Consider the following 18757-nt stretch of genomic DNA (forward strand, 5'->3'; position numbering starts at 1 on the left):
TGGACAACCAAAGAATTTCTGCACAAAGTGTCAGAAACCTTCTCAGGGAAGCTCATCTGCGTGCTTGTCATCATCTTCAGGGTCTTGACCTGACTGCAGTCGGCGTAGTCACCGACTTCAGTTGACAAATGCTTACCTTTGATGGCCACTGGCACGCTGGAGAAGTGTGCTCTTCATGGATGAATCCCGGTTTCAACTGTACTGGGCAGATGGCAGACAGTGTATATGGTGTCATGTGGGCGAGCAGTTTGCTTATGTCAATGTTGTGAACAGAATGCCCAATGTGGCAGTGGGATTATGGTATGGGCAGGCATAAACTAAGGACAACGAACACAATTGCATTTTATCGATGGCAATTTGAAAATATTTACAAATATTTTTTCTGCTAATACAGGAATATTAAAGAACCACTGCACTACTTTTGTGATTTAAGAAAAATGTATAAATATTTTTGTAAATATATTTTGGGGCTTTGGAGCAGCATAAATTCACTGACTAGACCCCTATTCCTATCGTCTCACTGAATATAGGAATAGGTGGACAATCAAGCAGAATGGACTGATGTCACACGCGCACGGTGAGGTGGTGGTGCCATGTCTTCCAAGCATCAAGACTTGCTTCCTGTCTTATCATCGCATTCAACCAGAGTAAAGTTGAACTTTATATAATAAGCTGCTTTGCAATTCGACAAAGTGGCAATTAGATCAAGCAAAGCGTGAGCTCTTCTACGTTTTGGAGCTGCCTGCGCTGAAATGGGCTCATTAGAGGACAACTGCGCTATTAATAGGCTTAGTTAAATAGGCAATAGGCAATGCTTGCAATAGTTTCGTGGAAAATGAGCTGACATGAACATCTATGAGGCCTGATCAAGACATCACAGCAATAGGGACGTTGGATTATATTTTTAGAAACCAATTGTGTTCATAAATCTGATGGGAACATTTCTGCTAGTGTGCGTCGCACCTGCTCTGGAGCAGTGTACACCGCTGGAGAATATGGAATGCCGTTTAATGGATTCCTTTTGCCCAAAGGTTGCAAAGTGAAGAGTGGTTGCTTTATGCTCTCCTAGAAAGCACATGTGAGATAGGTAACTTTTGCACTCTGGATTCCAGAACACGTTTATCTGCTAAAACGGGTTGCTATTCTTGTGGGACTTTATGTACTCTTTTCATCTTTGAATTGTAAGAGCCATTTTGTAAAATGTCATGATGTGGAACATTTTTGACAAACAGAACTCCGACTAAATCCTTAAATATATGCAATTTCATCCTATTTTTATCCATATCGAGACACCATCTCTGTGGCTCTTATGGGAATGAAACACTCCTCCCGCTGTATGCTCCTCAGGAGAAAAATGGCGGAGTCCGAGAGCACTGAGGTAGGTGTGCAAGTTACGATAAATTAATGTAGGCTACACTAAATATATGAGTGTTGAATAGGCTAGTGCAATGAGCTGTCAGGTTTGATTATCATTTCGAGGATGCAAAACCCATCCAGAGTAGGCTGGTACCTCTGAGATGTATTTTCTAGTACTCATCGGGTCCACTCTTGTGCACCAAATGCCCTTCGGTGACGCTCCACTCATGGCATATAATTTTAATCAAAGCATAAAATAGTGACTTCAAATTGTTCTCTGAGCATAAATTGAGTATTGTGACACCCTGTTTCATGGTAGCCTAGCTATCATAATGATAGCCTACTCGTGTGTCTGCCACCAACTATTTGTTTGTCTCTTATTCTGAGAAATGTCGCACTCCGTCACAGGTAAAGATTCAGAGCGATGTGATTTAGGGCGCGAAGATTTGAGCTCGTGCGTCTTCCCTTGTCCTGTAGCTGCATTGCTGGACCATGTGCCGAATTGTCGACTAAAAACGAGTGTTATAACCAACATATGTTTTTAGTTTGTTGTTAGATTGTTAGGCGAGTGTTTAAACAGATTTGAGCAGGAATCTGACTGGCCAAAATCCCGTTCAGACGAGTGAGAGGTCCCTTAGTTTAATCAGTAATGTGTGTTTATCACCAGTAGCTAGCTGAGTGTGTTTGGAAAATGCATATATTTCTATTAAATGTTGGATAGGGTATTGGGAAGTCCATAACTCATATTTGTATGCATAGCATAAAATAATCTGCTCAGCATAATATGACAGCCTATAAATCAGTTTCAATTTAGAAGTATGAGCAGGGTCCATGCTATTCAGGAACATCCCAGCCCCCATGAAGTTGAAATTTAAAATGGTTAAGGGCAGTGGTGTAAAAAAACTTTAAAGTACTACTTAAGTCGTTTTTTGTGGTATTTGTACTTAACTATTTATATTTCTGACTACTTTTACTTCACTACATTCCTAAATAAAATGTGCTTTTTACTACATACATTTTCCCTGACATCCAGAAGTACTCCTTACATTTTTAATGCTTAGCAGGACAGGAAAATGGTCAAATTCACTCACTAATCAAGAGAACATCCCTGGTCATCCCGGATTACTGCCTGTGATCTGACGGACTCACAAAATGCAAAATGCTTCGTTTGTAAATTATTTCTGAGTTTTGGAGTGTGCCCCTAGCTATCTCTGAATTAAAAATATTAGCTTAAAATAAGGAACTTTAGAGCATTTATTATTTTACTTTTGATACTTAAGTATATTTTATCAATTACATTTACTTTTTTCAAACCAAATACTTTTAGACTTTTACTCGAGTAGTATTTTACTGGGTGACTTTTACTTGAGTCATTTTCTATTAAGGAATCTTTACTTTTACTCAAGTATGACAATTAGGTACTTTTCCACTACTGGGGCAGGGTTTAGGGATATTTAGGGATATCAAGAGTTAACAAAGGGTTGAACATTTTCTGGACATTTTCCATGGAAGTTAAGCCCGGGAATTTAGGGAATTTTGCTTAAATTCATCAAAAAAGTTAGCTTATAACAGTGAACCTTTTTTTGTGGGATACACAAGACAATTCTAGGTTTTGTGGCATATTTTTGTTAAACTATCCCCAATTCAATGGAATTGCAACCCTCTGCGTGCACAGTGCATTCTTCCATCACATGTGCAGTGCACTCTTCCATCACATGTACAGCTGATTCTCAAGATCTTGCACACTAATGAGATGCTATTGAGCCCACACTACTAAACTGTCTGAGCCAAGGACTACATGCTTTCTGGTAAGTTTTGATTACAATACTGGATGTGGTGAATATATTTTATGTGACATGCATGACTTTTTTTTGTTAACTAGTAAGTAGTAGCCTACAGCAAAGTGTGTTTAAATCATTTCTAACTTGTTAGGAAGTTCTGCTAGTTAGTTTTTTTGCTACAATGTGGGTTTTAGCTTGCTTGAGCCTGCTAACTGAGGAGTGTTAATTCACCTGTTTCCATACATGTTTAATTTTAAAACATGTATCTTACAAAGGAGTTGTTTAATCTGACTGCTTAACTATTTATCTGTACATGGAATTGTATTTATTTTTTTACTCATTTTTTCTAATCCTTCTAGGAAAATGCCATGGGCACAACCTGATGTGTGGAGATATTTCACTGCAACTAATGTAGATGGAAAGCATTGTACATTTGCAAATACTGTGCCAAATAATTTGTGAAGAATGCAACAAAGATGCAGAATCATTTGGCCAAGTGCATGAAGTTCCCTCAGCGCTCACAACAAGCAACCTCTGACAAAAGTCCCTCTACTTCTACTCAAGGTGAAAATGATTAATCAGACACCTTATTGATAGCAACAGCTCATGGTCCTCCTGGAATCAGAAGTTTTTTTGACTCAATCGTGGAACGTAGTCAGAGAAATGCTGATGAATGTCTTGCTCGAGCAGTGTATGCTGGTTCACCTCTGATGCTCACAGGCAATGTGTATTGGAAGAGATTTCTGAATGTTCTTCGCCTAGCATACACCCCTCCAACCAGACATGCTTTATCTACTAATTTGCTGGATGCGGAGGTCAGCAGAGTTCAAGTGAAGGTCAAGCAAATAATAGAGAAAGCAGACTGTATTGCAATCATCTCTGATGGGTGGTTGAATGTTCATGGCCAAGGAATAATTAACGACATAATCTCCACCCCTCAACCAGTATTCTACAAGAGCACAGACACAAGGGACAACAGACATGCTGGGGTCTACATTGCAGATGAGCTGAAGGAAGTCATCAATGACCTTGGACCACAGAATGTATTTGCACTGGTGACAGACAATGTTGCGAACATGAAGGCTGCTTGGTCTACCCTCACATCACACCCATATGACTGTGCTGCTCATGCATTGAATCTGCTCCTCAAGGACATCATGGCACTGAAAACAATGGATACACTCTACGAGAGCCAAGGAATGGTTAGGTATGTGAAGGTTCATCAAGTTACAGCAGCACCAAGCAAAGAGAGAAGAATAAGAGCATCACATTGAAGCTGTCCAACACCCGTTGGGGTGGTGTTATCATGTTTGACAGTCTCCTGGAGGGGAAGGAGTCTCTCCAAGAAATGACCGTATCACAGTCTGCCGATATGGACTGCCCCATCAAGAGGATCCTCCTGGATGATGTATTTTGGGAAAGAGTGGTAAGCAGTCTGAAACTCCTGAAACCTATGGCAGTAGCCATTGCACGGATTGAGGGAGACAATGCCATCCTGTCTGATGGTCAGACTCTGCTTTAAGAGAAGAAATCCGTACTGCCCTGCCCACTTCACTGTTGCTCCAAGCAGAGGAAACTGCAGTTCTGAAATACATAAAAAAGCCAGAAGACTTCTGCCTGAAGCCCATACACGCCGCAGCGTACATGGTGAACCCCAAGTATACAGGCAAGAGCATCCTGTGTGGTGCAGAGATCAACAAGGCCTGTGGTGTCATCACTACTGTGTCTCGCCACCTTGGCCTGGATGAGGGCAAGGTTCTTGGCAGTCTGGCGAAGTACACTTCCAAGCAACATATCTCATCAGCCACCTGGTGGAAGGAACTTTGTGGATCTGAGGCTCTTTCCCCTGTTGCCTCCATCCTCCAAATCCCACCAACATCAGCCGCCTCAGAGCGCAACTGGTCCTTGTTTGGGGACACACACATCAAGGCACGCAACAGGCTGACCAATACAAGGGTTGAAAAATTGGTGGCCATCTGAGCAAATTTGAGGCTTTTTGAGCCTGACAACAAGCCATCCTCAATAAGGTTGGAAAGTGACAGTGAAGAATAGGCCTCAGAGTCTGATGTTCAAGAGGTGGACATTGAGGAGGTCCAGGGAGAAGACATGGGAGCCTGAGAGGAAGACAATGAAAGCTTTAGTTTCTAGACTATGATTTTACTGATGTATGTAGAAAATGTTTTTGGGAGATGCGATGGATCATTGGGGATCATTCAATATTCTTTCTTTTGTTGTTCAGTGAAATCATCCCATGTGAAGACTCATTTAATTAAAGTTCAATTCGTAAGTAACATTTTATTTTTTTATTTAATCATTTGCAATTGTCATACTTATGATAAGGTCAAAGGTTTATGTTTCTGTCTCCATATAATATGGTAAATACAGTGCATTGTGAAAGTATTCGGCCCCCTTGACATTTGCGACCTTTTGCCACATTTCAGGCTTCAAACATAAAGATATAAAACTGTATTTTTTTGTGAAGAATCAACAACTAGTGGGACACAATCATGAAGTGGAACGACATTTATTGGATATTTCAAACTTTTTTAACAAATCAAAAACTGAAAAATTGGGCGTGCAAAATTATTCAGCCCCCTTAAGTTAATACTTTGTAGCGCCACCTTTTGCTGCGATTACAGCTGTAAGTCGCTTGGGGTATGTCTCTATTAGTTTTGCACATCGAGAGACTGAAATTTTTTCCCATTCCTCCTTGCAAAACAGCTCGAGCTCAGTGAGGTTGGATGGAGAGCATTTGTGAACAGCAGTTTTCAGTTCTTTCCACAGATTCTCGATTGGATTCAGGTCTGGACTTTGACTTGGCCATTCTAACACCTGGATATGTTTATTTTTGAACCATTCCATTGTAGATTTTGCTTTATGTTTTGGATCATTGTCTTGTTGGAAGACAAATCTCCATCCCAGTCTCAGGTCTTTTGCAGACTCCATCAGGTTTTCTTCCAGAATGGTCCTGTATTTGGCTCCATCCATCTTCCCATCAATTTTAACCATCTTCCCTGTCCCTGCTGAAGAAAAGCAGGCCCAAACCATGATGCTGCCACCACCATGTTTGACAGTGGGGATGGTGTGTTCAGGGTGATGAGCTGTGTTGCTTTTACGCCAAACATAACGTCTTGCATTGTTGCCAAAAAGTTCAATTTTGTTTTAATCTGACCAGAGCACCTTCTTCCACATGTTTGGTGTGTCTCCCAGGTGGCTTGTGGCAAACTTTAAACGACACTTTTTATGGATATCTTTAAGAAATGGCTTTCTTCTTGCGACTCTTCCATAAAGGCCAGATTTGTGCAATATACAACTTATTGTTGTCCTATGGACAGAGTCTCCCACCTCAGCTGTAGATCTCTGCAGTTCATCCAGAGTGATCATGGGCCTCTTGGCTGCATCTCTGATTAGTCTTCTCCTTGTATGAGCTGAAAGTTTAGAGGGACGGCCAGGTCTTGGTAGATTTGCAGTGGTCTGATACTTCTTCCATTTCAATATTATCGCTTGCACAGTGCTCCTTGGGATGTTTAAAGGTTGGGAAATCTTTTTGTATCCAAATCCGGCTTTAAACTTCTTCACAACAGTATCTCGGACCTGCCTGGTGTGTTCCTTGTTCTTCATGATGCTCTCTGCGCTTTTAACGGACCTCTGAGACTATCACAGTGCAGGTGCATTTATACGGAGACTTGATTACACACAGGTGGATTGTATTTATCATCATTAGTCATTTAGGTCAACATTGGATCATTCAGAGATCCTCACTGAACTTCTGGAGAGAGTTTTCTGCACTGAAAGTAAAAGGGCTGAATAATTTTGCACGACCAATTTTTCAGTTTTTGATTTGTTAAAAAAGTAGAAATATCCAATAAATGTTGTTCCACTTCATGATTGTGTCCCACTTGTTGTTGATTCTTCACAAAAAAATACAGTTTTATATCTTTATGTTTGAAGCCTGAAATGTGGCAAAAGGTCGCAAAGTTCAAGGGGGCCGAATACTTTATATCCAATGCGAAAAACATCTAAATTTAAATGGTATTAATCTTAATTTGCATATATTTTCGTTAATTCCCATATGTTCCCGTTAATTCCCATATATTCCTGTTGATTTCCACAGAAAGTTTCCCAAAAATGTTCCACCGTAGGGATGTCCCAAGAATCCCAGATAGCATTGGGTGCTGCTGCTTCCAATCATTCAAAAACTACTTCTCTCTGCTGACATATTGGCACATACAAGAGGCAGACTGGCACTCTGTTTTTCAAAAGGTCTTCTGTAAATTATTCATCCACAAAGTTCTTTCAGACTCGGATAATACAGGGGAAAAACATTGTCAAACCCCTCATCCTGTCGATTCTCATTACTAAGGTAGAGTGTAGTAAGCGGACTAAGACCATTATCTGAGGGCAGTGTAGCCCTCCCCTGAAGTAATGGAATGAGCCTAGTTGGATGTGAAGTGTTTGAGTGCCGTGGTGGCAGGAGCCCAGATCCACAGTGGTTTTCTTGACTTCTGAAAGTGATAGACTCCCCTGACCAGGGCCAGAATACAGAACGGCACACAGGGCACGCGAACCGGGACCCGGGACCCGGGACCCCCGACCCCACAGATAGCATGTGATAGCAAAATGTGTACAATTGCAGTAAATGGGCTTTAACACTTTAAAATGATCTGTACTTCATGGCAAAATAGGAGGAAATTATCTTTAAAACTGTAACATTTTCCCTCAGCCTCATGGCAAAATGTAAACAATAGCTTGAGATGAGCTATAAAACAGCACAATTTTCTCTCTGATCCATGGCAGAAAGTGTAGAATTGCAGGAATTTAGCTTTAAAACTGCAATATTTAGTCATTAATTTATGGGAGTTTGTCATGTCTATTCTGATGAAGAGCAGCATAATCTGCCATGCACCTATTTCTGTTTCAGCTTGTTTTTCATTTGTACTGTACAGAATTCTGATGTATTTGTCTACTGTGGTTGTTCTCCAGACACCAAGGACTGAACTTGAGGGTTAAAAAACATCAGATTGCACGTTCCCCTTGCACACAAAGGACCCATCATTCCGCTCTTGCATTCTGAGTGTCTGTGCTTAGTGGAATTACCTTTTTCTCTGGCATTCTATACACCCTGGAACATTCTCCTCGGGCACAGCAACTTAACAGATTTAGGGAAGGATCTCAGCATTTATTTAATTAATGTCTCCAATTAACATTCATTCAGAGAGTCTGAGGTCCATTGCAGGACAATACAACTCACTGAACTTTAGCAGATAGAAAGTAGTGGAGTTTTCTTCTATTTTTGTGGATGTTCCTGAGTAAAATATTCCCTGCTGTTTTGGGATGCGCTGTCATATTTCACATGACGTGAATTGCACTCATTGTGTGTCATTTCCCGATGGAACATCAGTAAATAGATAATACCAGTGGATCTCAGCTTGGCAATTCACTGGCAGCGGCTAAAGGCTGGTTTTCTTTACATGCTTGACATGGCAATTGTACTATTTTCTGCTTGAGAGTAAAAGTTGAGGAATAAAAAATTGTGGTGAAAAAAAGATTACTGCAGTACCCATATAGATGACCGCTCAGTCCCCTGCTGCTAGACCATCCCCATTACGAAAGAAAACAAGGACAAAGACAAAGCTGCACAGTCAGATTGGCTGCTGAAAGCACAAGACAGAGGAGAAGCACTCATTGTTTTTAACAAGACCAGATCAATATCACTGACAGCCATGAGAGTGAAGTCTAAATCTTAAGATGTATGTGCACCGAGGAATAGAACAAATGGATTGAGTTGAATGCTCACATTAGATTTTTTTCCCCCTCTGTCCTCTGATAATATGTCCAGAAGGGATCATTTTGGATCATTTTTCTCCTGCTGAGCTATGGGCTGATCAGACAGGCTTTTCTCTGCTCTCCCAGCATTCATTGCAGGTGACTATCAGAGTTTTACAGGCACACCTGTGTAGAATTATGTATCTTCTGCTTTCCTCAGACAAACAGAAATGTAACATTTACATTTTAGTCATTTAGCAGACGCTCTCACCCAGAGTGACTTACAGTAAGTAGTGAGAGCATACATTTCCGTACTTTTTCGTACAGACCTCTGGTCAATACTGTTATCGTTGTCTAGGAGAATAGGCTCTGTGAACTCACCTCTGGGGCACCATGGGAAAGCTAATGGCAGCTGAGAGATGAAAATAGCAAAGAATATAAATGTCTGCACGATCTAAGCTTTCCGCAGATTGTGAGGTGAATGCAAATAGTGTTATGTTCTCCAGAGTCAATGCATTGGGTGCATTTTGAGTTTTATCATCATTCAGTATGTCCTTCACCCACTGTTTCTCTATGGAAGACTTGACTTATCTGCCCCCGCCCCATGAAGTCTTTATTGTGTATTACCATTCTCTCCAACCCTTAGCAGCAGCCACAGCCAATCCGCATCATCCAGTCTCAGCGCGTGCAGCCAACCTCGCTGCCCAAGCCTGTGCCCTCCATCCACCATGTCCCACAGCCGCCCCATACGCCCCACGCTGCCTCCCTGCCCAGCTGCCCTGGCCGGGGGAAGATGGCCAAGTTCCTCAACCCTGAGGAGATGACCTCCAGGGACTACTACTTTGACTCCTACGCCCACTTTGGCATCCATGAGGTAGGGCTGCCCTGTGGCTGTATGTAATGTATCAAGCATCTCAAAGTGGTAGTGCTGAAAGATTAGACGGGGGGGGGGGGGGTTGCTTGAGTTTAGATGAGCCTTCCTACTCTATATTATGATTATGATGATTATTATTCCTACTTTGCGATACCATGTAAATACAGGCCCACTTCTTACCTACTGTGTCTTTACTTGACTATGTAAAGTTCGTGTCACAATAGACTGGCCCACTTTAGAACATATCACAGTAGTGCATCTCATCCCCAGAGATGTACTGTGTTTCAGGGAGTAAGGGAGGAAGATGTCAGAAGGGTGCAGAGCATCTTTCAAGTTAGACCTGTGAGATGAGGTTTGTTCTGTGACATTTTTAGAATGTAAGTCAGATGGGTTTTAATCATTTCTGCTCTGTAAATGTTTCTGTCAGAGAGAGAATGGCTGAAATTACTTAAGAGGGATATGCAGTAACGCATTGTTTTTCACTGTACCAGTGTGTCTGAAATGACTGCAGATTAATATCTACATAGCCTGTGCAATTATGATTTTTATCCATACTACACTAATCTAGATTTGGACATCTCCCACCCTGACATCAATCATTTTTCACTGAGCAGGAGATGCTGAAGGACGAAGTGAGGACGCTGACCTACAGAAACTCCATGTACCACAACAAGCACGCTTTTAAAGACAAAATCGTCCTTGATGTGGGCAGTGGGACTGGTATCCTGTCCATGTTTGCAGCCAAGGCAGGAGCCAAGCACGTGTATGGGGTAAGAAAAGCTTTCTCCCTCCATGCGCCCTGTCCGGTCTCAAACTAGAATGTTATCAGTCAGAACCATTATGACAGACAGCATCAGGAAATGCTGTGAAACCTAGCCTGACAATCTGCTCGCTCTCCCCAGACTGTCTTTGTGTGTGTGTGTGAATTTGGACAAATGTTCTGCCAGTACCGAGGCTGTGCAACACTAACTTCTCAATGCCTGCAAGTTGCAACTATATCGTTCCATCCGTCATTCTATTTTCCTGTTCTATTGGTTTTGATTTCCCATCTATATTCTACTGCAACCTATATGCAGTTTCCCGTCTTTGGTTTTATTATGCTCTCACTGTGAGCTCTGGGGCCATGCCGTTATCAGATCCATCACTTAGACTCCACCAGAGAGACAAACCCCAGAGAACAGATCTGGGCTCGAGGCCAACTCTGAACTCTTCCATACAGAACACCACCCTGTCAGAGAGACGGCCTTTCACAGAGAAAAGGAACATCTAATGTTATTATAAAAAACAGATCAAAGACCTTTCATACAGAACATCAAAACTGACATCCCAGTATCAAAATGGAGGATCATTCCTAAGCAGTGGTAGACTCTCTAAATCACACAATTGGAGTAAAATCCTGTATCACCATTGCTGAACTGATAAGCCACAGTCTAGGAGTTTAATTAACAGGAAAAGCACACCCAACTACAGCAGTGATGACATCTATGCTACTGTAAGTCCTTCACACTAAATAGTTTAACAGTTCTTATGCAGATGTTTGCCTGCCGTAAAGCCTACCTAGTAGAAGTTATTCCTAAGAGGTGTGCTATGTGTGTGACTATGGGAGACTATCTCCAGGTAGGAGGAGCTGTGTGACTGCCTGTGGGTGATAGGTAGTGATGCCTCCTGGCCCCAGTGAGAGCTGAGAGATGTGAGGGGCATATAGATCTCTGTGGGAGAGAGTGCCCACTCAGGAATGGCACTGAAAGTAGATATATGTCCCCGTCTTGGGCAAGTGGAGAAATCAGTGCCCACACACACACACACACAGGCTACACAAATCAATGGCATACTCTCCTCCACATGCCGTTATACAGCAGGTCAGGCCTTGGGGAACAGATGTGGTGGCAGGCTGGCAGATGACCATGGGCACTGGGGTGTAGAGGGCCAGGCATGCCCCAGGTGACAGCCCCAGAACAGCGAGGCACGGAGCGGGCAGGCCTCAGCTGGGTCCCTCTACCCTGGCTTTACAAAGGGCCCAAGCATTAGCCAGCTCCACCCTGTTGCCCTGTTCCAGAGTTCATTACAGATTGAGATCCACATGGTTGGTGTAGAGCAGGGGTGTCAAAGTCAAATGGACGGAGGGCCAAATAAAAAAATCAGCTACAAGACGAGGGCCGGACTGTTCGAATGTTCATTGAAAAATTTTTAAATGACGCATATAGTCTAGTGAACCTAATTGAACCTACTGAAAACCTAACAAATATATTACAATATGATCAGATAAATAAAGCAATATTTTCTTATGGCTCTGTCAGTAATCTTTAATTTTCAACAGACACAAAAGACAAATTTCCTTTATATAAATATCCCCATAACATGAACATTAAATGAAAGAAACCGGTATTCAAGGCACCATCAGTAGACTATATTTTCTATTTTAGCAAAAGTGGGCTAAATTTACTTCAAAGAAAAAACAATAATAGCAATTTTCTATCATCCACTCAACTGAAATATTTTTAAAATATAATTGGATTGAAATACAAAAAAATAAAGTGCAAAAATCTATTAATCAAAAACAACACTTTGTTTAAGGAGAAGTAACATGCAGTGAAAACAAATATTAAATTTTAAAACATCGAAACATCGAAACATCTTTGAAGCACCTTTCCCTGGCTTAGCCATCGCACCTCTGTGTGATAAGGCAAATCACCATGCTCCGTTTCTAACTCCGTCAGAAATGCCTTGAACTGGCGGTGATTCAAACCTTTGGCTCTGATAAAGTTAACTGTGCGCGTGATGATGCTCATTACATGCTCCATTTTCAAGGCTTTACCGCACAACGCTTCCTGGTGTATGATACAATGATAAGCTGTCAGCTCACCTGTCGCGTTTTCCTCTTGCATCTTTTCCCGTATCTTCGCCACCAGTCCGCTCCTGTGTCCACACATCGCAGGTGCTCCGTCGGTTGTCAAACCCACGAGTTTTTCCCAAGGCAGCTCCATCTCATTTACACATCTTGACACCTCTTCATACAAATCATGCCCCGTAGTTGTGCCATGCATAGGACGTAAAGCCAAAAACTCCTCTGTCACGCTTAGGCTGGAGTCCACTCCGCGGATGAAAATTGACAACTGGGCAATGTCAGAAATGTCGGTGCTCTCATCCACAGCCAAGGAATATGCAATAAAATCTTTTCCCTTTTTCACAAGCTGCTCTTTTAGATTGATGGACAACTGGTCTACTCTCTCGGCAATGGTGTTTCTGCTCAGACTCACATTTAAAAAGAGTTGCCTTTTTTCTGGGCAAACTTCGTCACAAACTTTAATCATGCAGTTTTTGATGAAATCCCCCTCCGTAAATGGCCGGGCTGATTTAGCGATCTCTTCTGCCAAAATAAAACTGGCCTTGACAGCAGCCTGGCCTTGTGATTTGGCTTTTTTGAACAGAGCCTGTCGAGATTTGAGGCCTCGTTTTAATTCCTCTGCCTTTTGTAGCCTTTGTTCCATGTCCATATTCTTGTTTTTGTCCGCGTGTTTCGTTTCATAATGTCGTCTCAGATTATACTCTTTCAGTACCGCCACACTTTCTCCACACAGAAGACACACAGGTTTTCCAGCTACCTTCGTGAACATATACTCCGACTCCCACCTTGTTTGAAACCCCCGGTTCTCAGTATCCACCTTCCGTTTTGCCATTTTTGATGGGTATCTGAAAGTTAATTTTACTGTGATGCTGACGACTGCTGTGCCAATAAATATTGAAATGAAGCAGCCTACTGCTCGGTGCGTCACCTTTGCATTGTGGGAAATGTAGTATTGGTGCGTGTAAAAGATCTGCGGGCTGCCGGCTTGCTGCGGGCCGGTTCTAATAATAAATCAAGATCATCCCAGGGGCCGTAAAAAACCTTCTTGCGGGCCGGATGTGGCCCGCGGGCCTTGACTCTGACATATGTGGTGTAGAGCATGATTCCCCTTGTACACCTCAGACATACACATCCATAGTAGGCTGTGGAGCATACATGGAGGAAAAATCGATACCTTCAGAATCCTGACACTTTTAAAGTTCAATATTGATCAGTATGACTGTGTCCCGGGGCCTGCTTTATTAATGTGAAGGCTTTCAATGGAAGTCTCCACAGTTGATGGATGAGTGCTTTCATTGTAGAAAAACGTGTATAGTGAGCTGTTGGGCTCTCCTGGTGGGGTTCCAGACTATGGGCCTCAGCCCCCTACAGTGTGGCCATGGTGAAAGCCAGACAGGGAGGCAGAGTACCACTGACAGGGGGAGAGATGCTTTTTTATACAGGCAGAGAGCAAAGTGTGAAAATATGACATTTTATTCAGACACCTAACTCGCTGTGCTCTGTGTTTGTGTGAAAGGGAGAGAGAGAGAGAGAATAGAGATATAGAAAAGGCAAGCGTGCGAGAGGTTCTTCAGGTCCTGCTGAACTTGGGTTCCCGAGTGGCGCTGCAGTCTAAGGCACTGCATCTCAGTGCTAGATGTGTCACTACAGACATCCTGGTTCAAATCCAGGCTGTATCACAACCGGCTGTGATTGGGAGTCCTATAGGGCAGAGCACAATTGGCCCAGTGTCGTCCAGGTTTGGCCGGTGTAGGCCATCATTGTAAATAAGAATTTGTTCTTAACTGACTTGCCTGGTTAAATAAAATTGTACATTACCTGAAGAACACAGCTCTGACAGCTGAGCACAGGAAAGGACAGACTGTTATATTATTTGTTTCTACAACTCTACTGAAGAAGACTTCAAATCAAATTTTATTTGTCATGCTTTGTAAACAACAGGTGTAGACTACCAGTGAAATGCTTGCTTATGGATCCTTTTCCAACAATGCAGAGTTAAATTAAATTGTAATAGTGACACAAGGAAAAAATACAGTGAATAACGAATAATAATGAGTAAAAATAACATGGCTATATACAGGAAGTACTTGTAATGTCGATGTGCAATGGTACTAGGTAATTGAGGTAATGATGTATACTCAACAAAACTAAACGCAACATGCAACAATTTCAAAGATTTTACTGAGTTACAGTTCATTTGTAAGGAAATTAATCTATGGATTTCACATGACTGGGAATACAGATATGCATCTGTTGGTCACATACAGTGCGTTCTTGTCCTAGTCCTCTTCAATGGCTGTGCGACATGGGGCCGTCCATTTTCATGCTGAAACTTGAGGTGATGGTGGCAGATGAATGGCACGACAAGCCTCCAGGATCTTGTCACGGTATCTCTGTGCGTTCAAATTGCCATTGATTAATATGCAATTGTGTTCGTTGTCCTGTCCGTAGCTTATGCCTGTCCATTCCATAACCCCACCGCCACCATGTGGCACTCTGCTTACAATGTTGACATCAGCAAACCGCTCAACAACATGCCAACAGGCGGCTTATGGTAGAGAAATGAACATGACATTTTCTGACACTAGCTCTGGCGGTTATTTCTGCAGGCAGCATGCCAATTGCACGCTCCCTCAACTTGAAACATCTGTTGCATTGTGTTGTGTGACAACTGCATATTTTAGAGTGGCCTTTTGTCCTCAGCACAAGGTGCACCTGTGTAATGATCATGCTATTTAATCAGCTTTTTGAAATATCACACCTGTCAGGTGGATGGATTATCTTGGCAAAGGAGAAATGCTCACTAACAGGGATGTAAATACATTTGTGCACAAAATGTGAGAGAAATAAGCTTTTTGTGCTGATGGAACATTTCTGGGATATTTTATTTCAGCTCATTAAACATGGGACCAACACTTTACATGTTGTTCAGTGTACATATAGGTAGGGGTAAAGTGACTAGGCAACAGGATAGATAATAGACAGTAGCAGCAACGTGTCAAAGGGTTAGTGTGTGTAACTGAGTCAGGTTTGTAGGCCTCCTTGCTCGCACACGTCTTTTCAGTTCGGCCCCAAAAAATTCTATGGGATTGAGGTCAGTGCTTTTTGATGGCCACTCCAATACCTTGACTTTGTTGTCCTTAAGCCATTTTGCCACAACTTTGTATGCTTGGGGTCATTGTCCATTTGGAAGACCCATATGTGACCAAGCTTTAACTTCCTGACTGATGTCATGAGATGTTGCTTCAATATATCTACATAATTTTCCTGCCTCATGATGCCATCTATTTTGTGAAGTGCACCAGTCCCTTCTGCAGCAAAACACTCCACAACATGATTTTTCCACCCCCGTGCTTCACGGTTGGGATGGTGTCTTCGGCTTGCAAGCCTCCCCCTTTTTCCTCCAAACATAACGATGGTCATTATGGCCAAACAGTTCTATTTTTGTTTCATCAGACCAGAGGACTTTTCTCCAAAAAGTACGATCTTTTTCCCCATGTGCAGTTGCAAACCGTAGTCTTCTCCCTTGCTGAGCGGCCTTTCAGGTTATGTCGATATAGGACTCGTTTTGCTGTGGATATAGATCCTTTTGTACCTGTTTCCTCTAGTATCTTCACAAGGTATTTTGCTGCTGTTCTGGGATTGATTTGCACTTTTCGCACCAAAGTACATTCATCTCTAGGAGACAGAATGCGTCTCCTTCCTGAGTGGTATGACGGCTGCGTGGTCCCATGGTGTTTATACTTGCGTACTATTGTTTGTACAGAGAAACGAGGTGTTGGCTGATTTCATTTGATTTTCCCAAGATGTCAAGCAAAGAGGCACTGAGTTTGAAGGTAGGCATTGTGATACAGTGAATTATAAGTGAAATAATCTGTCTGTAAACAATTGTTGGAAAAGTGACTTGTGTCATGCACAAAGTAGATGTCCTAACCAACTTGCCAAAACTATAGTTTATTAACAAGAAATTTGTGGAGTGGTTGAAAAACAAGTTTTAATGACTCCAACCTATGTGTTCTTCCGACTTCAACTGTACATCTCGCTGTTTTTGCTATCTATCATCAAGACCGGACTGCAGACTGGTAAGACGAAGGGATGAGGGGTGTGTCTATTTAACAACAGCTGGTGTGCGATCAATAATATGAAGGGAGTCTCAAGTTTTTGCTGACCTTTGTTAGAATACCCCGTTGTAAGCTGCAGACCATACTTACCACAGACTCATCTCTTCAGTGGGTCATATGATTGAGTGTAGTCTGGCCCAGGAGTGGGAAGGTGAACGGAAAGGCTCTGGAGCAACGAACCGCCCTTGCTGTCTCTGCCTGGCCGGTTCCCCTCTTTCCACTGGGATTCTCTGCCTCTAACCCTATTACAGGGGCTGAGTCACTGGCTTACTGGGGCTCTCTCATGCCGTCCCTGGAGGGGGTGTGTCACCTGAGTGGGTTGATTCACTGATGTGGTCATCCTGTCTGGGTTGCCCCCCCCCCCCCCCCCTTTGGTTGTGCCGTGGAGGAGGTCTTTGTGGGCTATACTCAGCCTTGTCTCAGGATGGTAAGTTGGTGGTTGAAGATATCCCTCTAGTGGTGTGGGGGCTGTGCTTTGGCAAAGTGGGTGGGGTTATATCCTTCCTGTTTGGCCCTGTCCGGTGGTGTCCTCGGATGGGGCCACAGTGTCTCCTGACCCCTCCTGTCTCAGCCTCCAGTATTTATGCTGCAGTAGTTTATGTGTCGGGGGGACTAGGGTCAGTTTGTTATATCTGGAGTACTTCTCCTGTCCTATTCGGTGTCCTGTGTGAATTTAAGTGTGCGTTCTCTAATTCTCTCCTTCTCTCTTTCTTTCTCTCTCTCGGAGGACCTGAGCCCTAGGACCATGCCCCAGGACTACCTGACATGATGACTCCTTGTTGTCCCCAGTCCACCTGGCCTGCTGCTGCTCCAGTTTCAACTGACCTGAGCCCTAGGACCATGCCCCAGGACTACCTGACATGATGACTCCTTGCTGTCCCCAGTCCACCTGACCGTGCTGCTGCTCCAGTTTCAACTGTTCTGCCTTATTATTATTTGACCATGCTGGTCATTTATGAACAGTTAAACATCTTGGCCATGTTCTGTTATAATCTCCACCCGGCACAGCCAGAAGAGGACTGGCCACCGCACATAGCCTGGTTCCTCTCTAGGTTTCTTCCTAGGGTTTGGCATTTCTAGGGAGTTTTTCCTAGCCACCGTGCTTCTACACCTGCATTGCTTGCTGTTTGGGGTTTTAGGCTGGATTTCTGTACAGCACTTTGAGATATCAGCTGTTGTAGGGCTATATAAATAAATTTGATTTGATTACCAAGGGAGTTTTCATCTATAGTTTTCGTAGCTGTCTATTTACCATCACAAACCGTTTCTTCAAGTCCTGGACTTCCAGTGCCAACTACTTTCTCAGAACTCATCTGTTGGACGGAGTTAGAGAGCAGCATGTTCCACCATTGTTGATTTGATTTGTCATCCACACATCTGACGCACAATAGTGCCATTCTGAAGTATTTTTCAGTTAATTAGTTTTCTTTGGTGATCAGTGATATCGATGTCAAAATGTTTGAAGTGATGTTTGTTTTGTTTTTTCCCCAGATTGAATGTTCCAGTATATCGGAATACTCTGAGAAAATCATCAAGTCTAACCACCTGGACAGTGGTAAGAGCTGAAGGTCTTTCTTATTCACTGTGCCTATTTACTTTTCTCCTCGGAGATGCAGTACAACAAAGATGTGACCGTGACTGTCATTGTCTAAAAGGGGAGGATTCACCAAGATCGTGGGAAGTTGTCCATCTGTGTGTGAGAGGAAATATGGCTAATTTAAAACATAATGCGAATGTAACTATATTCTCACTTCTCTGTAGAAAACAAGTGAGTTTACTTCTTGGGGATCAATTTCACAATTTGTACAGTGATATTTAATAGGGGATTAACCACATATTCATGCAAAATGTTTACTCAGCTAACAGCCAAGTTGCGATTTAAGCTCTACCAAAATAATAGCATAGACAAAAAGTAGCATCAGCAAAATCAATCTTTCCAAAGCCCTGCCTGTTAAATATGGATGGAGTAATTGTGTGGACCAGCTCATTTTCAACTTCCAGTGTGTTTAGGGAA

At 42.6% G+C, this 18757-nt stretch overlaps 1 protein-coding gene across 2 annotated transcripts in view; it reads left to right on the plus strand.

Annotated features, from left to right (window-relative positions):
• Positions 1–581: 581 nt before the first annotated feature.
• Positions 582–18757, plus strand: part of LOC110498034 (protein arginine N-methyltransferase 8-B) — a 44325-nt gene continuing 26149 nt past the window's right edge. The window contains exons 1-4 of one of the 2 annotated variants that reach the window (XM_036957441.1): positions 582–1378; positions 9550–9777; positions 10392–10547; positions 18235–18298. In XM_036957441.1, the coding sequence (XP_036813336.1) occupies positions 1310–1378; positions 9550–9777; positions 10392–10547; positions 18235–18298 (517 nt within the window). In that variant the 5' untranslated portion in view covers positions 582–1309. The remainder of the gene's footprint in view (positions 1379–9549; positions 9778–10391; positions 10548–18234; positions 18299–18757) is intronic. The other variant, XM_036957448.1, reaches the window with a different exon arrangement.

The sequence above is a fragment of the Oncorhynchus mykiss genome, chromosome 2 (assembly GCF_013265735.2).
Source record: "Oncorhynchus mykiss isolate Arlee chromosome 2, USDA_OmykA_1.1, whole genome shotgun sequence".
In the NCBI taxonomy this organism is placed as follows: Eukaryota; Metazoa; Chordata; class Actinopteri; order Salmoniformes; family Salmonidae; genus Oncorhynchus; species Oncorhynchus mykiss.